Source organism: Phocoena sinus, chromosome 1, assembly GCF_008692025.1.
Source record: "Phocoena sinus isolate mPhoSin1 chromosome 1, mPhoSin1.pri, whole genome shotgun sequence".
Classification (NCBI taxonomy): domain Eukaryota; kingdom Metazoa; phylum Chordata; class Mammalia; order Artiodactyla; family Phocoenidae; genus Phocoena; species Phocoena sinus.
In genome coordinates, this window is record NC_045763.1 from 14,022,742 (window position 1) to 14,045,872 (window position 23,131).

The 23,131-nt window shown below is 52.0% G+C and overlaps 1 protein-coding gene across 1 annotated transcript in view; it reads left to right on the forward strand.

Annotated features, from left to right (window-relative positions):
* The window catches only part of IGSF21 (immunoglobin superfamily member 21), a 244,508-nt gene extending 236,487 nt beyond the window's left edge, over positions 1–8,021 (forward strand). Inside the window, exons 7-10 of the mRNA XM_032641651.1 lie at positions 5,949–6,034; positions 6,446–6,638; positions 7,056–7,094; positions 7,791–8,021. Of these exons, the coding sequence (XP_032497542.1) occupies positions 5,949–6,034; positions 6,446–6,638; positions 7,056–7,094; positions 7,791–7,864 (392 nt within the window). The 3' untranslated portion in view covers positions 7,865–8,021. The remainder of the gene's footprint in view (positions 1–5,948; positions 6,035–6,445; positions 6,639–7,055; positions 7,095–7,790) is intronic.
* The last annotated feature ends 15,110 nt before the right edge of the window (positions 8,022–23,131 follow it).

The following is a 23,131-nucleotide window of genomic DNA, read 5'->3' on the forward strand; positions in this document are numbered from 1 at the left end:
TAGATAGCAACTACATTCTTCCCATTGATCAAGCCAGAACCCTTGGAGTCACCCACTTTCCCCCTCTTTTCTCCTACCCAACAGCCAAGCCATCCTTAAGCCCTGGCAGCTCAACCTCAGAATATATCCCACATCTACCCTGTCTCATGGTTTCCTCTCCGACCACCCAATCTGAACACCAGCAGTTCACACTGGATTATTACAGTAGCCCCAAAACTGGCCTTTCTGCTTCCACTTATGTGCATTTCTGTTCTCCACTCTGATTGATCTAAAATATAAATCCACATACACACCCACCCAAAACCCTCCAATGGTAGACAGATTGATAGATCAAAAAAAGAGCCCTAGACCCACATATAGTCAGTTGATTTTTGATAAAGGTCCCTAGGCTGTTCGATGGGAAAAGAGAATGCTTCTTAATACATGGCCCCGGAACTACTGGATACACTTAAGGAGGAAATGAACCTGACCTCTACCACACACACACACACACACACACACACACACACACACACACACAAGAATTAACCTGAGATGAATCACAGACCTCAATGTAAAACCCAGCATCATAAAACTTCTAGAGCAAAGCACAGGAATGTATCTTTGTGACATCGAGGTAGGCAAGGATTTCTTAAAGAGTCACGAAAAGCACTAAATGCAAATTTGAAAATTGGTGAATTGGACTTAATCAAAATCCAAATCTTCTGCTCCTAAGAAGATACCTTTAAGAAAGTGAAATGTGGCGAAACGGAAAAGCAAACTACAAACTGAGAGAAAATGCTCTCAGTACAGATATATGATGAGGGATTTGTATCCAAAATATATAAGGAACTACTGCAGATCAATCATGATAACTCAGATTTTAAAGAGAGGATATACAAGTGGCCAATCAGCATATAAAGGATATACATCCTTGGGGAAATGAAGACTCAAACCTCAGTGAGATACCGTTTTGCAACCACTAAAGTGCCTAACATGGGAAAGACGGACACCACCAAATGTTGGCAAGGTCGTAGAACAATAAGAACCCCCACACAGGGCTGGGAGTATGAAAGAGTGCTACTGCTCTGGAAAAGTAGTAGTTTCTTACAAAGATAAAAATACCCCTCCCTACTCTATGACCCAGCAATTTCACTCCTAAGTATCTACCCAAGAGAAATGAAAACATTCGTCCACAAAGACCTGAATGCTCACAGCATCTTTACACATAACAAGAACAAAAACACCTGTAAAAAACCCAAATGTCCGTAACTAGGAAAATGGATGAACAAAGCTGGGATATATTCACATAATGAACCACTTCTCACCAGCACAGTCGAATGAACGCCTAATACACCAACAACATGGACGAAGCTCAGAGACACTGTGCTGAGAGCAGTCAGGCAGAAGAGTACGAACTGCACGATTCCATTTATGTGAACTCCTAGAACATGGAGCACACCTCTGAGGATAGAAAGTGGAACAGTGTTTACCTGTGGAGGGTGGAAACTGACTGGAAGGAGGCATCAGGGGACCTTTGGAGGGATGGGAATGTTCTCGAATTTGGCTGGGATAGTGGTGACACAGATGTTCACATTTATGAAGATTTGTCAAATTGTGTTCTTAAGAACAGTGCATTTCCCTTATGTGAGTCTCCTCACAATTTAAAAATATATGAAAGTCAGAACAAAACAAAATAATCCTCTGGGCCGCCATCACATCTAAAATTACATTCCCACGGCGCTCACCTTTCACGCTCGTCTCTGTTACATCTGCTCCAGCCACAGGGTTCTCCTTACTCTTCCTTGAATATGCCCAGCTCAGACGCACCTCTGTGACTTGGCACTGTCCTTCCTTTCCGCCTAGATTAATCCGACCCCAGGTATCCTCACTCCCTCCTTCATCAGATCTCTGCTCAAATCTTCTACTCAGAGGCTCCTTCCCTGAACACCCTATTTCAGCCTCCTCCTCCTGGCCCCATCAATTCCTTACTTTGCTTTGCTTTCTGGCATTGCGTTTATCTCCACGTGCAAGTATATGACATACTTTCTTATTGCCTGGATCTTCCGCTAGAATTTAAGTTACACGTGGGCAGGGTCTTTACCTGCCTTGTTCACACGGTACAGGGCTCAGCACAGTCTGTAACATATGACTTAATAAACACTTCCCTAATAATCAATTACTTAATACTTTTCTGGGTTGTTGTGAAGATTAAACAAGGCATGCATACGAAGCGCTTAGCTCAGTGACAGAGTAAGTACTCAGTAAATATAAGCTACTGTTGTTACTCATTATTGTAGCCCCAACATTGCCCTGCATAGTGATCGACACAGATTAGGCATAAAGAACTAGATGGTTCGAGTAGATGAGTGGATGGGTGTGTGAGTGGATTAGTAGGTTTACGGGTAGGTATATGGATGGAAAATGGATAGATGGATGTTATGGTGGAGGGATGAATAATATGATGGAATGATGGATGAATGGATAGAACGAATGCTTGGATGGAGGGATGAATAATATGATAGAGTGATGGATGGATGGATAGAATGAATGCTTGGATGGAGGGATGAATAATATGATAGAGTGATGGATGGATGGATAGAATGAATGCTTGGTTGGATGAACGAATGGACGCATGGATGCGTGGATGGATGAATAAGTGGGTGGATGAGTGGGTGAGTGGTTGTCTTAGTGAACACCTAGAATTCCTGTGGTGGGGCGCCTAGAGGAGCTTTCCGTGAGATTTCACAAGGCTCTCCTTGCAGCAAAATGCTAAGGAGAGTAAAGAGAGCAGTTATATAACCAGGATTTTTTGTACGCCCCTGGACAGATGCGCACCACTTCACATCTCACGTTTCCATCTCCTATCTCTCCCCCATTGTCGTTTTCAGAGCAACTCCTCAAATAGTAGGATAGCAGTCTATTCTCCCCACTTACAGGTGAGAAAATTGAGGCCCAACAAGTTGAATTGACTCATCCAAGTCACGTAACTGGAGAGTAGAAGACAGGCCTCAATCCTGGGTCTCCTGACTCCCACTCTTTCCATATGTCCAGGGGTTGAGAGGAGGGAAGTCCCAGGGGCTGAGAACCTTCTTCAGGTACCTTCAGTGATGTGTTCTAGGGGCAGGAGAGAGGGGCCAGGACTTGACCACCGGGAGCTGCTAGTGGGTGTCAGCGTGTGGTGGAAGCGTGCGGGTGACAGCAGCTGGCCCGGCTTCCAGAAGCATCTTGATGCAGCAGTGAGGGCAGGAGTCAGAGGGGCCACCTGCCACCAAGGCTCTTGCCAGGCGGCAGCTGCCAGGATCGAGCTTGGAAGAGTGAGGGCAAAGCAGACCCCTTGCCTACCCACCCTCTGCCTCTCGGGGTCAGCTCCACACAGGAGCCTCTGGACCTGGCAGCTCAGGGCAGCGGGGGAGGGGTCTGGCTGCCCACGTGGAAGAAGGCATCCAGCTTTCCCCCTCCTCCACCCCTGGGTTCCAAGCTTCGCTCTAAAGACCTGTGCAACTTCAGGTCCCGCCCCTGCCACTTCCTTGCTGTGTGACCTCGGGCAAGCCAATGCCCTCCTGGGAGCCAGTTTTATGGCCTGCAAAATGGGTTTCATGGCAACCTGCCTCGTAAGCACCAAGATGGGTGAGACGGTCCTAGAATGAGGTCTAGCACATGTCAGGCACCTGATAAATGTGAGTTCCCTCCCCTTGGGGCCAGGAGGCCCAGGCGCGGCCCGAAGAGGGTGGGCGGGGTCTTTAGGAACCGAGGCAGTTAGGAATCTGACCCAGGAGAGGAAGTTGTCCGCCCTGGTTCTCCTGCTCACGCTTCTCCGGGACAGGGATGCCCTTCCACGCCCCCTGCTGGCTGCAGCGGGACAGTGCCATCCCAGCAGGACGAGAAGAGGAGACAGAATGACGCAGGGCCAGACCAGCCTATGCAGCGCTTCTCACCTGCAAAGGGACCTTGACAGCACTTGAATGTTCATTAAAAAGACGAGAAAGTTACTTGACTTCCCCAAGCCTTCATTGCCTTATGGGGACAATCTCGAGAGGTTGGAAGTGTAAATGAGGTCGTGCCTAAAGCACGTCACAGAGCGCAAGGCACTTAGGATGCTCTGGACAAATGTTAGCCCTTAAACCCACCATCTCCCGATATTCCTAACAGCCCAGTGTGCTGGGTGGGCAAGGGTTGCCTTGGCTGTTCCCACCCTGTGTTTGGGGAAAGCCAGGGGAAGTGACTGGTCCAGGGGCACACAGACTAGACACCTTTCTTACGTGGGTGGATGCAGCAGCAGAAGCTACCTGCACCTTCCCGCCATTCCCTCCCCTCTCACAGGCCTGGCTTTCCCTGCTGATGCCTCCCTCCGCCCCACACGGCCCTTCAGGTGTCTTGCTCGTGGTTTAATTAATAGTCCTTTGGTTTCATGAATGAAATTGGTTGGCAGTGCCTAGGAAATCACCCACATCTGCCAGCTGCTCTGATTTCTGCTCTGACAGCTCTGAGTGGGAAGGAGAGGCTCGGGTAGCAGGTGGGGCAGATGAGGAGAACCCAGGCCAGCCCCAGGGCCTGGGGACAAAGCTTTTCTCCTGCTGCCACCCCTGGAAGATGTCCAAGGAGAGTGGCACAGGGCATGGCACTCTGATCAAAACCCTATCGCTTCCCCCTGCCCAGGAAGCTGTGGGGGTCTGGCCCAGTGCCCACCCCCATCACCCCTGACCTTCCACCTCAGCGCCATGTCCTGGCTGTTCCCTCCACCTGGAACCCTTTTCAGGAGCTTCATCTCAGCTGAAATGTCAGCTCGTTGGAAGAGACACTCAGACCATCACTCCCCACTTGTCCAATTCTCCACACAATGCCATGGCTCTCCAGTAGATTCTTATTCACGTACTTATTTGTGTGTCAAATGTCTCCCCAACTAAAGTGTAAGCTCTGTGTCGGCAGGCACGTGTCTCCATCACCACTGCGTCCCCAGCCCTGCCCCAAAGCCTGCCACACAGTTGGCTCAATGATTACTTGTTAAATGAATGAATGAGTGATGAATGGATCTGGCAGAAAGAAGCCTGGCGCAAAAGTCATGGGACAAGAGAAACTGGCTCTGTGGGTGACCTTGGATAAGCCTCTTCGTTACCCCTGGGCCTGTTTCCCAATCTGAAACCTGAGAGATTGGACTCAGTGATCCCAGTGGCTCTTCCATCCCCGATATGCTCTGGTTCATAGGAGGGCAGCACCCTTGGGCATCTTGTCTCCCAAGTTCAGAGAAGTTAAGGGGCTTGAAAGAAGTGATACAAGCAGGTGAGGAAGAGGGGCCGGAAGGGCACAAGCCAGGCCCAACGAGGGAGATGGTTCCCCCCATTTTGCCACCTTCCACTCACCTCCAACCCAGAGATTCCAGGAAAACCCCACGGGGCATATTAACCTGGTAGAAGGCTCTCTGGAGCAAGGGTAATGAGACCAGAAATTTCATCCCAGTTCTTCTTCACTGTGTGAACTTTGGCAAGTTACTTCCCCTCTCTGAGCCTCAGTTAACTCAGCTATGCAACGGGGATGATAATGGCAGGAGCGCACCTCACAAGGGTTTAGCGTGGGTGGGAGTGTGGGTGTTTTGAGCAGTGCTGGGCGCTGGAGCAGGTTTCTCCCTGTTATAGCAGCTGAGTCGTCTCCCAGGTGGCACCTCCCTTGGGTGTCCCTGACTCCACTGTGCCCTGGGCTTCTCCGATCTGACCCCTTGTTACACCGGTTTGTGCTTGTCTTTTGACCCCACTGAGAGTGAACCCCACAAGGACAGGGAGTGTGCTCTGTACACCATTAAACCCCCGGGTCCCAGCCGGGGCTCGGGAAACATGTATGAATGAACGCAGGCATGAATGAATGATCTGGATGGGGACCTTCTCTTCCGTTCCGCCAGCACCTCTTTTCTTTGCTTAGTCTCCTCTCCCCGCACACACGCACACCTCTCTGACCTGGCCTTCCTCTCCCTGTAGTTGCCCCCAAAGGACCCCAAATCATGATGACGCCCAGCAGAGCCCGGGTCGGGGACACAGTGAGGATTCTGGTCCATGGATTTCAGGTCAGCCTCTCTCTGAGCATCTGCAAGGGTGGCGGGAGGTCATCAGGCACCAACGGGACACGAGCATCCCTGGCAGCATGCTCTGAGACCCTCCCCTCGACCTCCAGCACGGCCAGCTGGTCTCAGTCTGCTAATCTGTGTAACGGCAGAATTGGCTTCCACGAGGAATGGCATGGGGTGCGCGCATGGATTTGCTCGCCCACCTACGACTTAGAGCAGACATGGCACATGGATCTTGGCACTCCTTCCAGCCCTAGAGTCCTTTCCTTCCCGGGGTCTGGGCAGCCAGCCCCAACCCATCCGATGAAAATGTGTTAATACCCACTCTGGCCAGGCCATGCCTCTGGCCCCTTCCTGCTCTGGCAGAATGGTTCCTCCTGTGACCCGACTCTCTCCTGCTCTGGCCAACAGAACGAAGTCTTCCCAGAGCCCATGTTCACGTGGACGCGGGTCGGGAGCCGCCTCCTGGATGGCAGCGCTGAGTTTGACGGGAAGGAGCTGGTGCTGGAGCGGGTTCCCGCTGAGCTCAATGGCTCCATGTACCGCTGCACGGCCCAGAACCCTCTGGGCTCCACCGACACACACACCCGGCTCATCGTGTTTGGTACGCTGTGCTCAACTAGAGGATCGGGAGGGCCACCCGGGGAGGCCCCTGGTTGGAGCTTTCCCAAGGAGGAGGGAGCAGTAGGGGCCCAAGTCCCATAAATTTGCCCTGAGAGGGTGCCCCACAGGGAAGCACTACAGTTCAGTGGTTAAAACCATAACAGCTTTGGAGCTAGAGAACCCTGGGTTCAAATCCCAGACCCACCACTTAGCAGCTGGGCAACGCTGGGCAAACTGTTTCCCCTCCCTCAGTTTTTCCATCTGTAGAATGGGGCTGATACCGCCCAGCCCCCGGAGGCCGTGTGGCTGCCCTGAGAGGGAGCACATGACACCACACAGCGGGTGCTGGATGAGGGGCTTCCTTCGCCAAGTTCCAATGCCATCCACGCTCTAGTTCTCTTTCTGTTCTTCCCAACAGAAAACCCAAATATCCCAGAAGGGACGGAGGACTCCAATGGTAAGTCTCCACTCTCAGAGCTTCTAGCTTAAAAGCTCTGGTCCCCCAAACGGCCCCTTTGTATGACCTTGCCCCTCCCTCATGCCGTAGGCACATAATTGACCTCTAGTCGGGCAGAGTCTGGGTCAAAGGTCAGGAGTGGGCACTAAAGCAATTAAGCATCCCTAAGCAGCTGGCAGGGAGTTCGAGGGACAAAGTCTTTCTCAGAGAGCTCGGCTGCCATGGTCCCAAGAAGATGTGTCTAGCGCTGACCGTGGGGTTGTGATCTGGGGCCCTTGACCACTTCATAGGATGGTGGGGCCCTTTATACTGCCCTCCCTCAGCTGCCCCCGAGCTGGGCACCACCCCATGGAACACAGACACTCCCCCCAGGCCTGCCAGCCCTCCTTTTCCCACAGTGAGCCAATCTCACAGTTCATGATGGAGGCCCCCACGCCTAGTCCCCACTGCAGTGTCCTGATGGCCACCGGGGAGCCTGACCTCCACCCAGCAGGCCTGGGACAGCGAAGAGGTCACACACAATCAGGTGGGACAGATAGCAGAGCTAGGACTTAAACCCAGCCCATCCTAACACTGAAGTCCAGACTCTTGGCCGGGGCCCTTCAAAGCTCTGTGGTCCCCAGGCTCCACACACACCTGTGCCCCCCAGAAAGCAAAGCGGGTGGGTCACAGGCCCTGACGCTGCTCCCTGCACAGGTTCCATGTCTGGCCCTGCTGGCATCCGGCTCACCTTGGTGCTCGCCCTGACAGTGGTCCTGGAGCTGACGTGAAGGCTCAGCCCTGCTCCCTCCATTACATCTGGCACTGACATCTCGGCAATTGGTTTTCATTTCTTTTCTAAGCTACTTCCAGTCTTGTTCTTAGTCTCTTTCTGTCCATGTCTTGGCTTCTTTGGTCAGTTTAATTAAAACAGAACATTTTTCCCCACCTCGGTCTGTGGCTCTGTATTCTTCCTGGTCTATAGCAGCAACTGGGCACCTCCGGACATGCAACCTCGGGATGGGCACTGAGGGGGATGATGAAGGACATGGAGGGCATGCTCTTCCCTGGAGGAAGGGTGGAGGGGCATCTCCTTGTTTCACACAAATCCAGTTGTGGGAAGTGGCCAGAGACTCTACTCAGGAAATTCAAGTTCCCTCAGGGCCAAGTGTAATAGTCAGCTCTTGCCACAATAATGCTGCATAACAAAGGGACCCAAATCGCCGTGGCAGGCAACAACAAGCATTTATGATTGTGTTTACGTTTAGGACAAAGTGGTTCAGCTGATATAGTCTGGACTCACTTGGGCAGCTCTGCTTCAGGCAACAGGCTATCTGGGCTGAATTCCAGCAGATGGGTTGGGCACAGGTCTCATCCATGGTTGTTTTCTCTGGGGCCTAGGCTAAAGGGGCTGTGGCTGTCTGAGAGTTGATCCTCTTATGGTAGATCATCCTAGCTAAAGAAAAGAAATTCAAACCGTGGAAGCGCAGTTAAGGCATCGGCCTATCATGTCCTTGAACACTCCTTTAGCCAAAGCAAGTCACATGGCCAAGGCTAACGTCAATCAAGGTCACATATAAGTCAATGGTAGAGGTTCCAGAATTTCCTGTTCAACTGCTAGAAGATTCCCCATATCATTCAGCTATTGGAGGGAAGGGCTGAGAATGTCTGGAGATGGGTGGGGTTGGCATCTCTGAGCTGTGGCCAAAACCTGAGGGTCACCAAGGAGAGCCCTGGAAGACTGTGTTGATCTGGATAGGAGAAGCTAGGCTGCAGTAACACATTAACCCCAGAGTTTTACGGGATTAACACAATACTTATTTGGGGCTCATGAAAAGCCCAAGGCGGGTTGGGTAATCCTCTTCTATCCTGCAGCTAAACCAACTGGAATATGTGGCCTCTACGATCTGCAGGGCAGGGAAAGAGAAGGCTGCAGGATCAGAGTGACGGGCAGAATAACAGCTCCCCCACCAAAGATGCTCACATTCCCAAGAACCTGTGAATCTGCTCCCTTACCTGTCAAAAGGGATTTTGGCTGATGTGATTAATTGAAGGCTCTTGAGATGGGAAGATTGTCCTGGGTTGTCCAGGTGGGCCTAATGTAATCACAAGGTTCCTTAAAAGAGAGAGGCAAGAAAGCAGTAGAAGGAGATGTGATGACAGAAGCAGGAGATTGTCATGACGCAAGGAACGGGCTACGAGCCAAAGAATCCAGGCAGCCTCAAAGCTGAAAAAGGCAAAGAACCAGGCCCAACCCCAGAGGCTCCAGGAGGAACCAGCCCTCCCAACACTTTCAGCTCTACAAGGCTTATTGCAGACTTCTGACTTCCAGGACTCTCTTAAGAGAATACATTTTCCTCGTTTTAAGCCACTAAATTGGCGGTAATTTGTTACAGCAGCGGTAGGGAACTCATATAATCACACAGGATGACTTTAAGGGTCAGGCCTCGTAGTGGCACAGACCACGTCTGTCGCACCCCATTGACCTCGGGGGACTTGCCCTCCTGTCACTTCCGCTGCAATGTATTGGCCAACACAAGCTACGAGGCCAGCCCAGATTCAAGGGGTGAAGTCTATTCCACTTCTAGATGAGAAGAACTACGAAGCCATGTTGCATAATGCACAGATACAGGTCAGGAGGCGGATTAGGGCCGTGTTTACAATCTACAACAGCCCCCCATTCTGAGCTTGACGCTCCGGAATCGTGGTTTCCCATCCACCATGACTTACTCTCACTTCAACTGGGAAGCCCAGATGGCCCCTCACTGCAATTTCTCTTTCAAAAATGTAACAACTAAACGATCCATTTATTTGATACATACTTGCCTGCCTGCATCTTGCAGGCAACAGTAAAGAAGATGATTTTCAAGTGTTGAAAGGTCTCTCATATCGATTAATATAAACATCCAGGCCAGGTCAGCAGCAACAACTACATTGCACTGCCTGTCTCCTCGGCCAACTTCCTTCTTCCCCCTGCTCTGTCTCACATGAGCTAGCGGCTCCCCCTACTGTTACCTGCCAGCAATCCTACCTAAGCCAATGTTACACAGTGCCTCTGCCTGTTTTCTGGAAGGAATAAAAAAAGATTTGTTCCTTCTTTTTGTCTTAATAGAGGGAAGCCCATGTAGGCATGAAATTGGAATTGCTTTCCCTTATTAACAGTGTGGCCTTTGGGCGCAACTGACCCCTAAAGTGCGTTAATATCTCAGCAGCAAGTGGATGAACCACAGAAAGTGGCAGGGGACATGCCCAGAGAGAGCCAGCTGGGAGGCTTGAGGTCCACAGCGGGTAGGGCGGCCGTCTGCTTTGGGGTCTGAGTTTGAGGATGTTGAGCCCTGAGCAGGCTGAAAAGGATGGTTTATTCAACCTAGGACTGCAGGGATGGAAGGAGGGATGGGTGACACCGAGCCCAGCCTGACACGGAGACGGATCCTTCGTCTATTTGTCCACCTGCTTGCTCACTCATTTCACAGACTCTGAACATCCCCCTGTTGTGGCTCTACGCCAGGCAGGGGAAACACCAAGACAAGTTGGGCAGATCCTAGTGTAAAGAGCACCTGATCCATCCAGAATGACAGAGTCGAGGAGAAGAACAACTGAAATGCCATGTAGTAAGTATTGGAACAAAAACGTGAAAGAATACAACAGGGTCTCAGAAGGGGTGAAAGATTGTCCTAACTGGACAGGTCAGGGGAGGCTTCCAGGAGGTGGTGACTTCACAGCCAGGTCTTGAAGGAGAGGAAGGGGCATCAAAGTCAGTTCTGCCACCTTCACCATTTGGCTCCAGGTCAGTCAGTCCAGCTGTCGGTCCGTGCAGAGACCCATGCTAGGCCTCAACGGGGCCACCTCCATCCCCCTCATGGTCAGCCGAGCCCTTGTTGTTGGGCTCATGAAGGAGAACTTGGCAGTCCCATGTGCGGCGGCCCCAAGACAGGACCACCCTTCCCTGGCCTGGGCTCTCGAGCTGTGGACACTTGGTCACAGGAAGTGGGGGAGGCACGTGACCATCTCTCAGTGCTGCCGCTTCCAGGGCAGGGGTTCAGCATCTGCTGTGCCCGTTCCCTCCGCCTGTGCACCTGCGAGAGAAGCGAGGTCTGGGGTCACCGTCTTCTCAGCCTTGGGGTACTGTGCCTCGGGGCCCCACACACACCCCCAAGAGGAGTCACATGACCCCTCTACCCCAACCCACCTCATGGGACTGGAGACGTCCAGCCCTCCTGCTTCTAGCCTGGCTGGGCTCTTGGCTGGGCAGGAGCAGATCTGGGGACCTGCCTACCGTGCAGGCTTCTGTGATGCCAGCAGCCGTCTCCACCAGGGGCCACAGCCACCTAGTCTGAGGGGAGACATGGAATCGTCAACCATGGCTCCTACACGAGGACCCAGGTTTTCAGAGTAGCCATCCTGACCCCAGAAAGGCTATATGTTTTATGAAGTGCACACACGTACACAGAGCAGAGAAAACAAAACCAAAAACAAGGGTCTCTGGGCTCTGCCCCTGCAGAGAAGCTGACAGCCCCATATGACGCCCAGACCCGGATGCGCACTTTTACATTTCCAGGATGGGAAGGCCAGAGTCTTCGGGGCTGACTCCCCCAGGAGCCGTGGCTGCTGATGAAAATGAAAGGGAGAGGGTTGTGGTTCTGAGTGATGAGACGGGGGGTCGGGGGTCGAGTGGGGAGGGAGATCTGGAAAGAGAAGAGAGGGAAACCGAGGATGGGGTTGGCTTAGAGAAGGGGGCAGGGAAAGGAAGGAGAGAGGGAACAGGGACAACCATCCGAGGAGAGCTGTCTGGGGTGCTGGAGGTCAGGCTCACACTGGGATCAGACATCCTGGAGAGACAGGAGTCTCCTTGGAGGCATTTGGAGATGAGGGATGGAGGGGACAGAGAAGGGGGTCCCTGGAGGAAGGAATTCTGGAAGAGAACTCTCCAATCCAATTGGGCTTCTGTGAAACCTTCGAAAGAGACCAAGATCTGGACTGAATGAGATGAAGAGAAAGGTTGAAAAAGTGGGGAGTAGATAGAAATGAGACAAGAGATAGAGGAGAGACAGAGACACAGAGTCAGAGAGACAGACACACAGAAAAAAAGCAGAAAAAAGAGAGACACACACACAGAGACACAGAGAGACAAAGAGAGAGAAACAGAGAGTGTGATAAAGACAGAGAAACAGACAGAGGCAGAGAAATAGAGACAGAGACAGAGAGACAGAGACAGAGACAGAGACAGAGGTGGAGCTAGAGAGACTAGCCCTGCAGCCCAGCCTGGAGCTGGGGAGTTTTCCAAAAAGCGCTTAAGCTGTTATGTCAGGTATTATGCCCTTGGTTTCCTCTAGGGAAGACAGCCCTGAGTGATGGGTGGAAGGAAATAGATGTGCAAAATACATGCATTTTTTTCCAAATGGGCCCAATCATCAGCGACAGGCCTAAATGTCAGCACTCACAGAGGAGCCCTGGGCTGCCAGCTGCATCTGACCTTGGGGCTGACCTTCTCAGGAGGCTTGCCTCTCCTCTGCTCCTTCTCCTCCCCCTCTCCTACTGCCCCAGGCAGCTGTGTTCCCCACCCCAGGCTCCCGTTCCCTCCCACCCCTTCCTCCTTCGATCCTGGAGATCCCAGGGCCACAGACAAAAAGCATTTTGGAGGAGCCCTTCCCTAAACCGGTACCCCTACCCCCGCCTTCTCAAACTCCACCTCCCCCAGAGACCTTCCTTCCCCGACCACAGGGACAGTCCTTCCCCAGTGACAGCCATAGTTTCGAAAGGCTTTGGGGTTGAAAGTGTTTGAGGGCTCAGATTGCAGCTTTACCACATTCCCACTGTGGGATCTTGGGCAAGTGGCTTAACCCATCTCAACTCAGTTTTTCCAACTATAAAATGGGGATAATTACACAACTTACAGGACGTGTGTAACAAATTAAATGGCAATGTTTCCATATGCAAGAATTTGCATAAATATCAACATTCCTATATTTAGGAATTTACCATACACCAAATCTTCTCTACGTGTTAAGGGCTGCGCTAAGCACTTTGCCTGTATCATCTAGTGTGATCTTCACAACCACCTTGCCGTATAGGAAGCATTAGATCCATTTTACAAGTAAGGAAGTAGTCTCAGAGAGGTTATGTAACTTGCTGAAGGTCACACAGCAAATAAGTCCTGGAGAAGAGATCTGGACCTAGGCTTGATGCACTAGGCAATTTTGCCTCCATAGGTCAGAAGCCCAGCACAGAGTCAGGTATAGACCAGAAACTCAGTGAATTCAGTTCCTTTTCCTTCCTTCATCCTGGAAGCTCCTCCAAGGCAGATGGTTCTCCTAAATATTCTACTGATCTCAAGCTGGTCAGTCCAAGAGGCAGGACTGTGTAGTAGGTGGTTAAAGAGGTGAGTTATAGAGCCAAACTCTCCTGGGTTCAAATTCTGGCTTAGCTGTTGACTAGCTGTGTGACCTCAGGCTATTTACATAACCTCTCTGTGCTTGGGTGGCCTGTCTCTAGAATGAGATCATAACTGTACTCACCTCTTAGGGCTGAATGAGAGAGCGCATATAAAGTACTTAGAAAAATGTCTGGCATATAGTATACGCTCAATAAATGTCACCTGTCATTATCATTCACTTGGCAGGAGATGCTAACATTAATCTCCCTCCTTTAGTACTAGATAAAAGAGATCACGTGGTCCTTCCCCCCCCCCCCAAGGTCATTCTGTGCCTTTAAATCAAGCCAGCAGAAGGGGAGGGGAATGGAGAAGGAGGAAGAGAACCAAAGGGAGAGAAACTTAGAGTTACGAACTCAGATTCTTTACAAGCCATATAAGATAGGACCTATCATGCTCGTTTAATAAATGGCGCAAGAAGGGGGCCTCAAGAGGGAGGGGGACTTGCCCAAATCACGTGGGTAAAGCGGTGACCCAGCTGGAAATCCCATCCTCTTTACACGCATCTCCCCTCCCCTCCCAAGTGGGAGGACAGGGCCACTGCACCACCCACCCTCTGAGGGCACTGCCAGCAGGGGGACGAGTGCGTGCAGACAGCCACACTTTCCAGTGGCAGCCTCAGAGGACAGAGAGTGACCTGACAGAAAAGGGAGAAAAGAAAGGGGCAGGCTTGCTCTCCAGACCCTCTGGGTGCTACATTAAGGTCCTTACCCCAACTCCAGAGAAAAGACCGCTTCCTTCCAACTAAAGCAGAAATGTATGATGAGTCTCAACCCATATCCCAGCTGGGAAACAGAGGCCCCAAGCAGCTCGTCCAGGGTTACAGCAGCTTAGTGGTGATGTGAAGATCAGAAACTGGGTTGACTCCCCCCCCCCCATCCCTTTTTCTGGAATTATACTCAGTGATTCTGCCTGGTAAAGAAAATATTAACTCAGCCATTAGGTGCCCCTTTTACCTCTTTGGGGACCTAGGAATCTGTACCAGGGAAGAGTTCCAGGGCGGACCAGTCTCAGAGGGAGGGGAAAAAGCTTCTGCAGCCAGGGTGGGCTTCCCCGAGGGATGCAGACCATGCTGAGCAGGGGCTAAGGTCTGAGACTGGTGACCCCTCTTGCTGCCACCTCCTGGGATGGGAGCCATCTACCTGGGGGGGTACCCCACCCTCAAAGGCAGTGACCTTGATCCCACCCAGAACCTCCTAGGCTCAGGACTCTGTTCCAGGTTCTAACAACCCCAAGGGCTTTTGTTGGGGGCTCTGGCTGAGGTCCTGCACTAGTCCAGGTTTGAAATAACAAATTTGCTTCACTGGGCGCCTGCTTCCACCTTCTCCTTTTTTCTCAATTTCCCCTAAAATATATATATGAGTGAGTGTGTGTGTCTGTGTGTGTGTGTGCTTTGAGGTTGCTCCTGGGGGACTATTAACTAAGAATAATTTATCCGGGGGCTTCCCTGGTGGCGCTGTGGTTGAGAGTCCGCCTGCCGATGCAGGGGACACGGGTTCATGCCCCAGTCTGGGAAGATCCCACATGCCATGGAGCGGCTGGGCCCGTGAGCCATGGCCACTGAGCCTGTGCGTCCAGAGCCTGTTGCTCCGCAACGGGAGAGGCCACAGCAGTGAGAGGCCCGCGTACCGCAAAAAAAAAAAAAAAAAAAAAAAAAAAAAAGAATAACTTATCCAAGAAATTTGTTATGTTAGAATGACCAATTAGATATGATTATAACTTGCCATGGCTAACACGGCACTACTATTGGAAATCTGAATGGCATTAAAATCTAATTAGCATATATTAAGTTGAAGGCTGTTTTACTGCAGTGCACCAGCAGGTTTGAGCAGTGCCGGCCCAGCACATGGACTCACTGCCCACTTTGGCATGCTGGCCACGTTGCCCATGGCACCCAGGGGCATGTCAGGATGGCTCTGAGCAGCTTTTCTCTTCCTAAGCTGGGGACCAGATGGTCCATGCCTGCAGACAGGGGCAGCTCCGAAAGTGGACATAACATTCAAGGCTCTGTCCCTGGTTGAGATGAGTGGCCAGAATCCAAGGAGAAGCATGTTTGATTGTGGCTAACACAGTCAGGGTGCTCTGGGGTCAGGGCTCTGGGCCAAGAGGATGGGGAGTGATTTTGGCAGCCCCTGGGGGCAGTTAGCTTCGGGGCAGAAAGCTAGCATCACAGATGGATCCTACCCTGGGCTTAAGGGCATGGTGGGTCCTGACGTGAAGACCCAACTGCTATCTCCTCGGACCTAGAAAGCCCCTGGCCCAGGAACAGAAAACACTTACTGGGCTCCTACAGCGGGGGCTACTCTCTTGTTCTCAATCCTCATAAGAACTCCAAGAGAAAAGTTCCAGTATTGTGCCCATTTTATACACAGAGAACTTGAAGCTTAAAGAGGTTAAGGAACTTTCTCAAGATCATGTAGCCACTAAGTGGCAGAAGCAGCGTTTGAACACAGGTGACTGTTTTTTTAAAGCTCTATCTCCTAACAGCTTGTTGCCAGAATGAATGAGGTCCGTTGTCAGGTCCCGGTCAGGCTTGATCAATGCCCTCCGCTGCCAGCAGGGGGAGGCAGTGAGAGAGTAGGGAGCCTTGGCAGAGTGGGATGTGTTCATGGATGTATTAATGTCAGCTACAAGGTCACCAGGGGATGTTCCAGGTGCAGAATAAGACCCCAAAATGATGCTCCCTGGAGATTTTCTGAATGCAATCATCCCAATCAATGGTTTTTGAATTTTTTCAAGGGGAAAACAATCTTTCTTTTGTGCAAAAGCTAATAGAAAGTAGCAGATTAGATTACTGCACAGCAAATACTGTCTCCCTCCCCACCACCTTCAGGATGGGTGTGTACTTCCCCTTCCACGCCCTATTGATGTTAGACATGGCCACGTGGCTTGCTTTGGCCAACAGGATGTTAGTGGATGCACCAGGAGCAGGGGCTTCAAATATGCTCGACTGTTAGGCCTTCTCCCTGGCACATCTGCCATCGCCAGGAGAGCACACCTTGGGTAGCCGAGGTCCAGAGAGGATGAGGGATGCATGGAGCAGACCTGGGCCCAAGGCCCAGCTTGAAGCCAAGGCCAGCAAGGCCAACCTGAGCGACAGCCCAGTGGACAATGAATAAGAAGTGAAGGCTTCTTGTTAAGTGCCACTGAGGTTTGGGTGGTTGTTACACAGCAAGAGCTGACTGATGTACCCGGGACACCATCGTGAAAAAGACGAAAAGCAAGCTATCCCGATCAAGCAAAGAGACAGGACAGAGTCCTGCTCTCACCACACAGGCCCTTCCTCCGCCATCATCACCAGCCTTATTTCTAACACTGTCATCAAATGCTTTGCTTCAGCTGGTTTAGTCCCTCAGCCCCAGCCCCTGGCCACACAACACTTCTGGACATCCTCCCCGCCTCTGTTCCGGTTCCCCCATCACCCACTCTGCCTCCCACAAAACACACTCAAACTCAGTAGGGGCCTGGGACCTGCCACTCTCATCAGCCACCGCCTCCGGGAAGCCCCTGGCCTCCACCATGCCCAATTTTGAGACTCTTTTACCTTCTGCCAGCCAGCTGGGAAGGGGAGGAAAAGTGGACAGAGGCCTCCTGAGCTGCTTGTACCATTCTGTACCCCACTCTCCTACTGTTTTCCTGCACAGGGTCGCACCTGTGTCCCCAGACGCCTTCCACATTTTCCTCCAATAGCTGGGCCAACTCCCTGCCCCCAGCCCCAATCCCGCAGGAAGGAAGGGGAGGCCCAGAGAGGCACGGTGGCCGACGGAGCCACACAGAAAGCCCGAGCCACACATTCTCCCTGGTGGCCTGGGGCGCTCTGGTGCTGGGACTGAGCTATGCTCGGGGAGAGAGATGTGACCTGAGGGTTGGGGCCAGGCCTGGGCAGGAGCAGGTGTCACGAGGAGACAGAGGGAGGAGCGTGATGGGGAGGAAGTTCTAGATCAGCTCAGGGGTCCCCAGCAGAGGCCTGAACAGGCCGGCCTTGCCCCCCTCGTGGGGTTGCCAGAACGTCTGAGCAACTCCCACTCCTTAGCCTCTGTGCTGTGCTAAACTTCCAAGAAAAGAACCGCTTAGGGCTTCCCTGGTGGCACAGTGGTTGAGAGTCCGCCTGCCGATGCAGGGGACATGGGTTCGTGCCCCAGTCCGGGAAGATCCCACATGCCGCGGAGCGGCTGGGCCCATGAGCCATGGCCGCTGAGGCTGCGCATCCAGAGCCTGTGCTCCGCAACGGGAGAGGCCACGACAGTGAGAGGCCCGCGTACCGCCAAAAAAAAAAAAAAGAACCGCTTAAACCTCTTCTGGGCTCAGCTGGTATGCGGCCTGGGGACGGGCAGAGAGGCCACATCCTGGGAGCAACCCCATGTCCTAGTCATCTTGGGGACCAGCCCAGCAGCCTGGGGCTTACAGATCGAGAAGAGATGACCAGGGAGGAGACATCTCTATTGCTGTGCAGGGGCTACAAGGCCTCACAGAGTGAGGGGCTTAAACAACAGACATTTATTTCCTCACTTCTGGAAACAGGAAGTCCAAAGTATCAGCAGGGTTGGTTCCTTCTGAGGCCTCTCTCCTTGGCGTGTGGTGGCCACCTTCTCCCTGTGTCCTCACGAGGTCATCCCTCCTTACCCGTAACCTAATCTCTTCTTATAAGGGCACCAATCAAGTTGCACTGGGGCCCACCCTAATGACCTCATTGTAACTTAACTGTCTCTTTAAAGACTATCTCCAAACACAGTCGTGTGCGAGTTAGGACTTTAACATATGCATCTGGGGGGGACACAACTCAGCCCATAACAGCACCGCTCAGACTGAGAGGCCATGAGACCGACTCCTCTGGCCCCCACTGAAGCAGGGCAGCAAAGGACCGCCCTGGGGACAGCGATCCTGTTCATGCAGGGTTGTTTCCTTGATAAAACTCTGCCTACACAGTGATAGGAACGAGCCAGTTGCAGCTACAGGCCACAGAGTGGATGGAGGCCCCAGACATGCAGGTGAGGAGAGGATACCGGACACAAAGGAACATGCACTGAGTCCACACACACAAAGTCCCAAAACATGCAAAGCAAATCCATACCGTTGGAAGTCAGGCCTCAGCCTGGTTACCCTGGAGGAAGGGGAGGTGACTGGAGGAGGTGTGAGAGACCCTTCCAGGGTGCCCGTCACGTGCTGGTTCTTAACCTGGGCGCTGGTTCCGGGGCTGAGTTCCGTTGGTGAGAGCCCACCGGGCTGCCCTCTGGAGGTGTGCGCACTTTTCGGTTTAGTGACTAGCATTGTGCCAGTGTCAACCCCCTGGTTTTGACAATGCTCTGTGGTTATGTAAGATATCACTGGGAAAAGCCGAGTAAAGCATGGGAACCCTGTACTATTTTTACCACTTCTTGTGGGTCTCAAATTATTTCAAAATCTTTTTTTTCAGTGCTCTAAGTAAAAATGATAAAAGCAAGACATTTTAGGTTTATTTTAAGGTTTTGTAACACTTCCAGCCCCAGAGGAGTTGAAATAAATTTTAAATTAAAAGACAAACAGAAGAGTATGCACTTTTCCGTGTGTATGCTACAGTGAAATTAAAAGTTTAAAAAAAAAAAAGAAAAAACGCTCCTGCCAGTCTCTGAGCTTTTCTAGAAGGAGAGGAGAGAAGTAGCATTCATGGAGTACATTTTACCTGCTAGATATTTCTAGGCACTTAACCCAAGTTAAGCCATTCATTACTCTGAGTTGGGGGGGGTGGTCACTCTTGTGTCCATTTGCATATGAGGTAACTGAGGCTCAGAGAGGCAAGGGAAGCTGCCCAATGACACACAGCTCATTCAGGTCTCGGTCGAGGTTCACACCCAATGCTGGCTGCTTCAAGACCCCTGCTCTTGTCCCTGCCCGTGCTTGGGCCACTCAGAAGGACACCTCTCCCTGCTCTGCTGCCCTGGACTGCCCTGCCCAGCCTTGCCATGGGGCACCCCTCCCCCCGCAAACGCTCTCCACTCCGACTCACGAGGATGCCGATGTAGAGTTTTCCAAGGGGTGTCCGCCCCACCTGCCAAGCACCCTGGCTGGCATTGACCTTCGGACCCTTATTAGCTCCATTAATTGCAGTGCTGAGTATGCGGCTCTCCTTCCTCAGGTCCCTGCAGACCCTGAAGCCCATTCCATGCTGGGCCCCTCCCTGCAACACACCTGTACACCCTCAGCACCAAAGTCCCCAAGACCCTTGGAGCTTGAACAAAATTAACTCATTTATCCAACCAACCCAGTGGGGAGGACACCTGCTCATTGCCGTGGGCCCTAACATTAACCTGGTTTAGCATGCCCTCTGAATTTTGGCTCAAGCAGCACTTTTAGGGACTTTCAGGCACCCGGGAACCAAAGAACAGCTGGAGGAATGGAAGTTGATGACTATAACTCCAGCCTCAAAGATCATCTCTCAAGGTGGGCTGAGGTCAAGGGCGAAGATGAACTGCTGCTGACCCGGGGAGTCGGTGGATCCGGCTTTGGTACATATACCTGGCACTCAACTTGTCTGGGTCCTCCTGGCCCGACAACCACCCAGAGAATGCCGTAGACTGTCCTGCGGGATGCTGACGTGTGTTCTGCCCAAAGGAGGTCTGCGAGCATACAGGCTGGAGAAATTTTCCTTTACTGAAGGTCTTCTCAGAGCCCTTATGGTGCTAATATGCTGTGGAGTCTCCAAGAGGGACCCATCCAAGACAGTGTTCTCTGCTCTCCTTTGGACAGTCCCTCAGAGAAATGCTGGTCCCCGGCCTTCAGCACAGATGTGTCTTGGGGGCAGTTCTGGAACAAGATGAGAAAGGAAAGAATCTGCAGTGGTGGTTAGGTAATGGGCAGAAGTACTACTGCTCCCATTTGGCAGAGGGGGAAAAGTGAGGCTCGGAGAGGGAGAGAGATTTGCCAAGTCAGCAGGCAAATTCGTGCCAGAGCCAGCCCTCAGTCTCAACAAAGTGTTCTTTCTACTGCCCAGGGCCAAGGTCAGGTGGGTGGAAATCCACTCAGAGAAGATTTTTCAGGGTTCCTTGGTGGGAATGATGTAGTGTCCAAACTGTCTACCAGCCCTGGGAGGAGGAATCAGCAGAGCTACATCATGTATAACTCGCCTGTAACGTTTCCAAATCTCTTTGAAAACTATTCATTACCTTTTCTTTAACAAAATTTTGTCATTATCTTTTTTAATCTTTACAACCTTTCTTTAAATCTTAGGCATTAGAGCCTCATTTTAAAGAGAAGTCACATGGACCTCAATGAGGCGACGTGATTTGTCCAAGGTCTCAGGTCCAAGTGATGCCAGAGCAGGGGTGTCCCTCCCGGTGTCCCAAGATCCTGAGCGCTGGCCGGCCTCCATCCACACTCTGGCCCCTGCCCTCCAGGGCAGCACCTGGGTCTCGCTCAGCTCAGTGGTCCCACCACTCCCACCCCAAGTGCCGAGTTGTCCAGGGGGAAGCCCCGGCTCTTGGTGCAGAGTCCCCCAGGGGAGGGCACTAAAGGGGCGACTTGGGGTCCAAATCTTCGTGCGTCCAAGGAACTGCCCCTCCCAGCTACTTCTCTCCTTCTTCCTCATTACGTCACAGCCAAGGTCAAATCCTGGTCCAGCAGCCTGGGCATGGCAGGACTCCTTAAAAGAGGGGGCTTCTCCTTTCTGCTTAGTAAAGGAGGAGGTTACCTGAGATATGAATTTCACTTCCTTGGGAGGAAACGTATCCGCTCTGTTTTAAATCGGGAAGCCAAGTTCAGAGGGAGCAATTAACTTACCATGAGTCACACAGTAACCGGAGATGGAGTTGGTCGACTGACCTCTATCCATCAGACCAGTGGGTCTCGTAATTTACAGTGCCTAGGAATCCTCTGGAAGGAAGTGGGTGGTGCAGACAAACATTCACATAGTAGGCCTGAGACTGCTGTCCTTTGAAAGGCCTGCTTGCGGGTTTGGCCTTGGCTGTCCTCTGGGAACTTGGGTTTGGAGAAGGTTCCAGCTGATAAGAGCAGCTCACATTACCTGACCTGTCGTGCAAACAACGTGCTTTAGGCTGAAGCCCTGCTTTTCTTCTGGGAGTCTGGAACTTTGGAACATGCCAGGCAGAAGGTTCCTGCATGACCAGCCCCTGGTACAATCCCTGGGCACCCAGTCTCTGAGGACCTCTACTGGGAGACAGCATTTCACACGTGTTCTCACAACCCAGTGCTGGGGGCATCAGCTCGCCCTGAGGGTCTTCAGGGAGAGGCTCTTGGAAGTTTGCATCTTGTTTCCTCTGGACAACCCCCCCCCCCCAAGGCTCCTTTTCCCTTTGCTAATTTTGCTCTGTTTCCTTCCACTGTAGTAAAATCATAGCCGGGGTATGCTGAGTCCTGTACCTCTTCCTCATGAACCATCACACCTGGAGGTGGCCCTGCCCCCACCCCCCAGCCACAGGGAGATATGACAATGCAGATTCCGGGTCACCTGCTCCATGAGTTATGATCCAGTGGGTCTGGGAACGAGGCCCGGGAGTCTGCACACTTGCACACACTCTGGATGGCTCTGAGACCAGGGGTCTGCAAACCTCGCTTAGAGAAACACCACCTCCTGGTTCTGTGGTGGCCATTTCATTAAGGAGAGTGTTACCTGGGGAGCCTTTCTCTGAAAACTCCGCAGCTCTCTGGGGAAGGAAGACCGTGGGGCAGGGGAATGGACCAGAAAACTCTGGAGTTATCTGAGATGCTGCGCCACCCATTTTCTGCCTTATTCCGCTTATTCTCCTTTTTCGCCTTATCCCTCTCTTCTTCTGAAGGAGAGCCCAGAGCGTGAGCCTGAAGCTATTTTCACGCACTGCCTCTGTGTCCTGACTGCACTTCATCGTGGCCAGTGGGAAGAGTACCTTCCCTAATCACAGCCTGGAAGCTGTCAGATGAAGAGGCTTAGAGGAGAGCTGGGGGAGAGGGAAGAGGGGTCTAACCGGCTGCCAGAGAAATGGGACTGATGAAGGGAAACTGGACGCTGGGACGGCAGTGCCTTTTCAAGCCTCCTATCTGGTGGCCAGAGGGGCGGCTCTCCCTGCCCGGGCTGGGGGGGCAGGGTCAATCAAAGGCCATTTCTGGCCAAATAAACATCATTCTCAAGGTGCTAATGGCAGCTGATAGAAATGCCCAGTCGTCCTGACTCAGCCATGTCACTGTCCCCTTTTGCATCTACACTGGCCGGCAGTTTGACCTCTGTGCACGCCCAAATTCCTCCCAATTCTCCAGCTTAAAAAGATTAAGTCATCTTCAGTGTGCATTAGTTTAGTGGGCTCCAGCATCAATACCTTTTTTTTTTTTTCAGAGCTGCGTGGATTCATTGAATTGATTCGGAGCCATGCTAATACAATGAATATTCACTGAGCACCTACTGCATGCCAGGCACTATTCTAGACTCTGGGGATGCAGCAGTCAGCAAACCAGACAAAAATCCCTACCCCTGTGAACCTGACATTCTAGTGTGGGAGGCAGACAATAAGCAAAGTAACTAAGTAAAATGTGCCTTAGAAAATACATTCTATAAAGCAGGAGTCCCCAGCCTTTTTGGTACCAGGCACCGGTTTCGTGGAAGACAATTTTCTACAGACCGGGGGGGCGGACCGGGGATGGTTTCAAGATGATTCCAGCACACTGA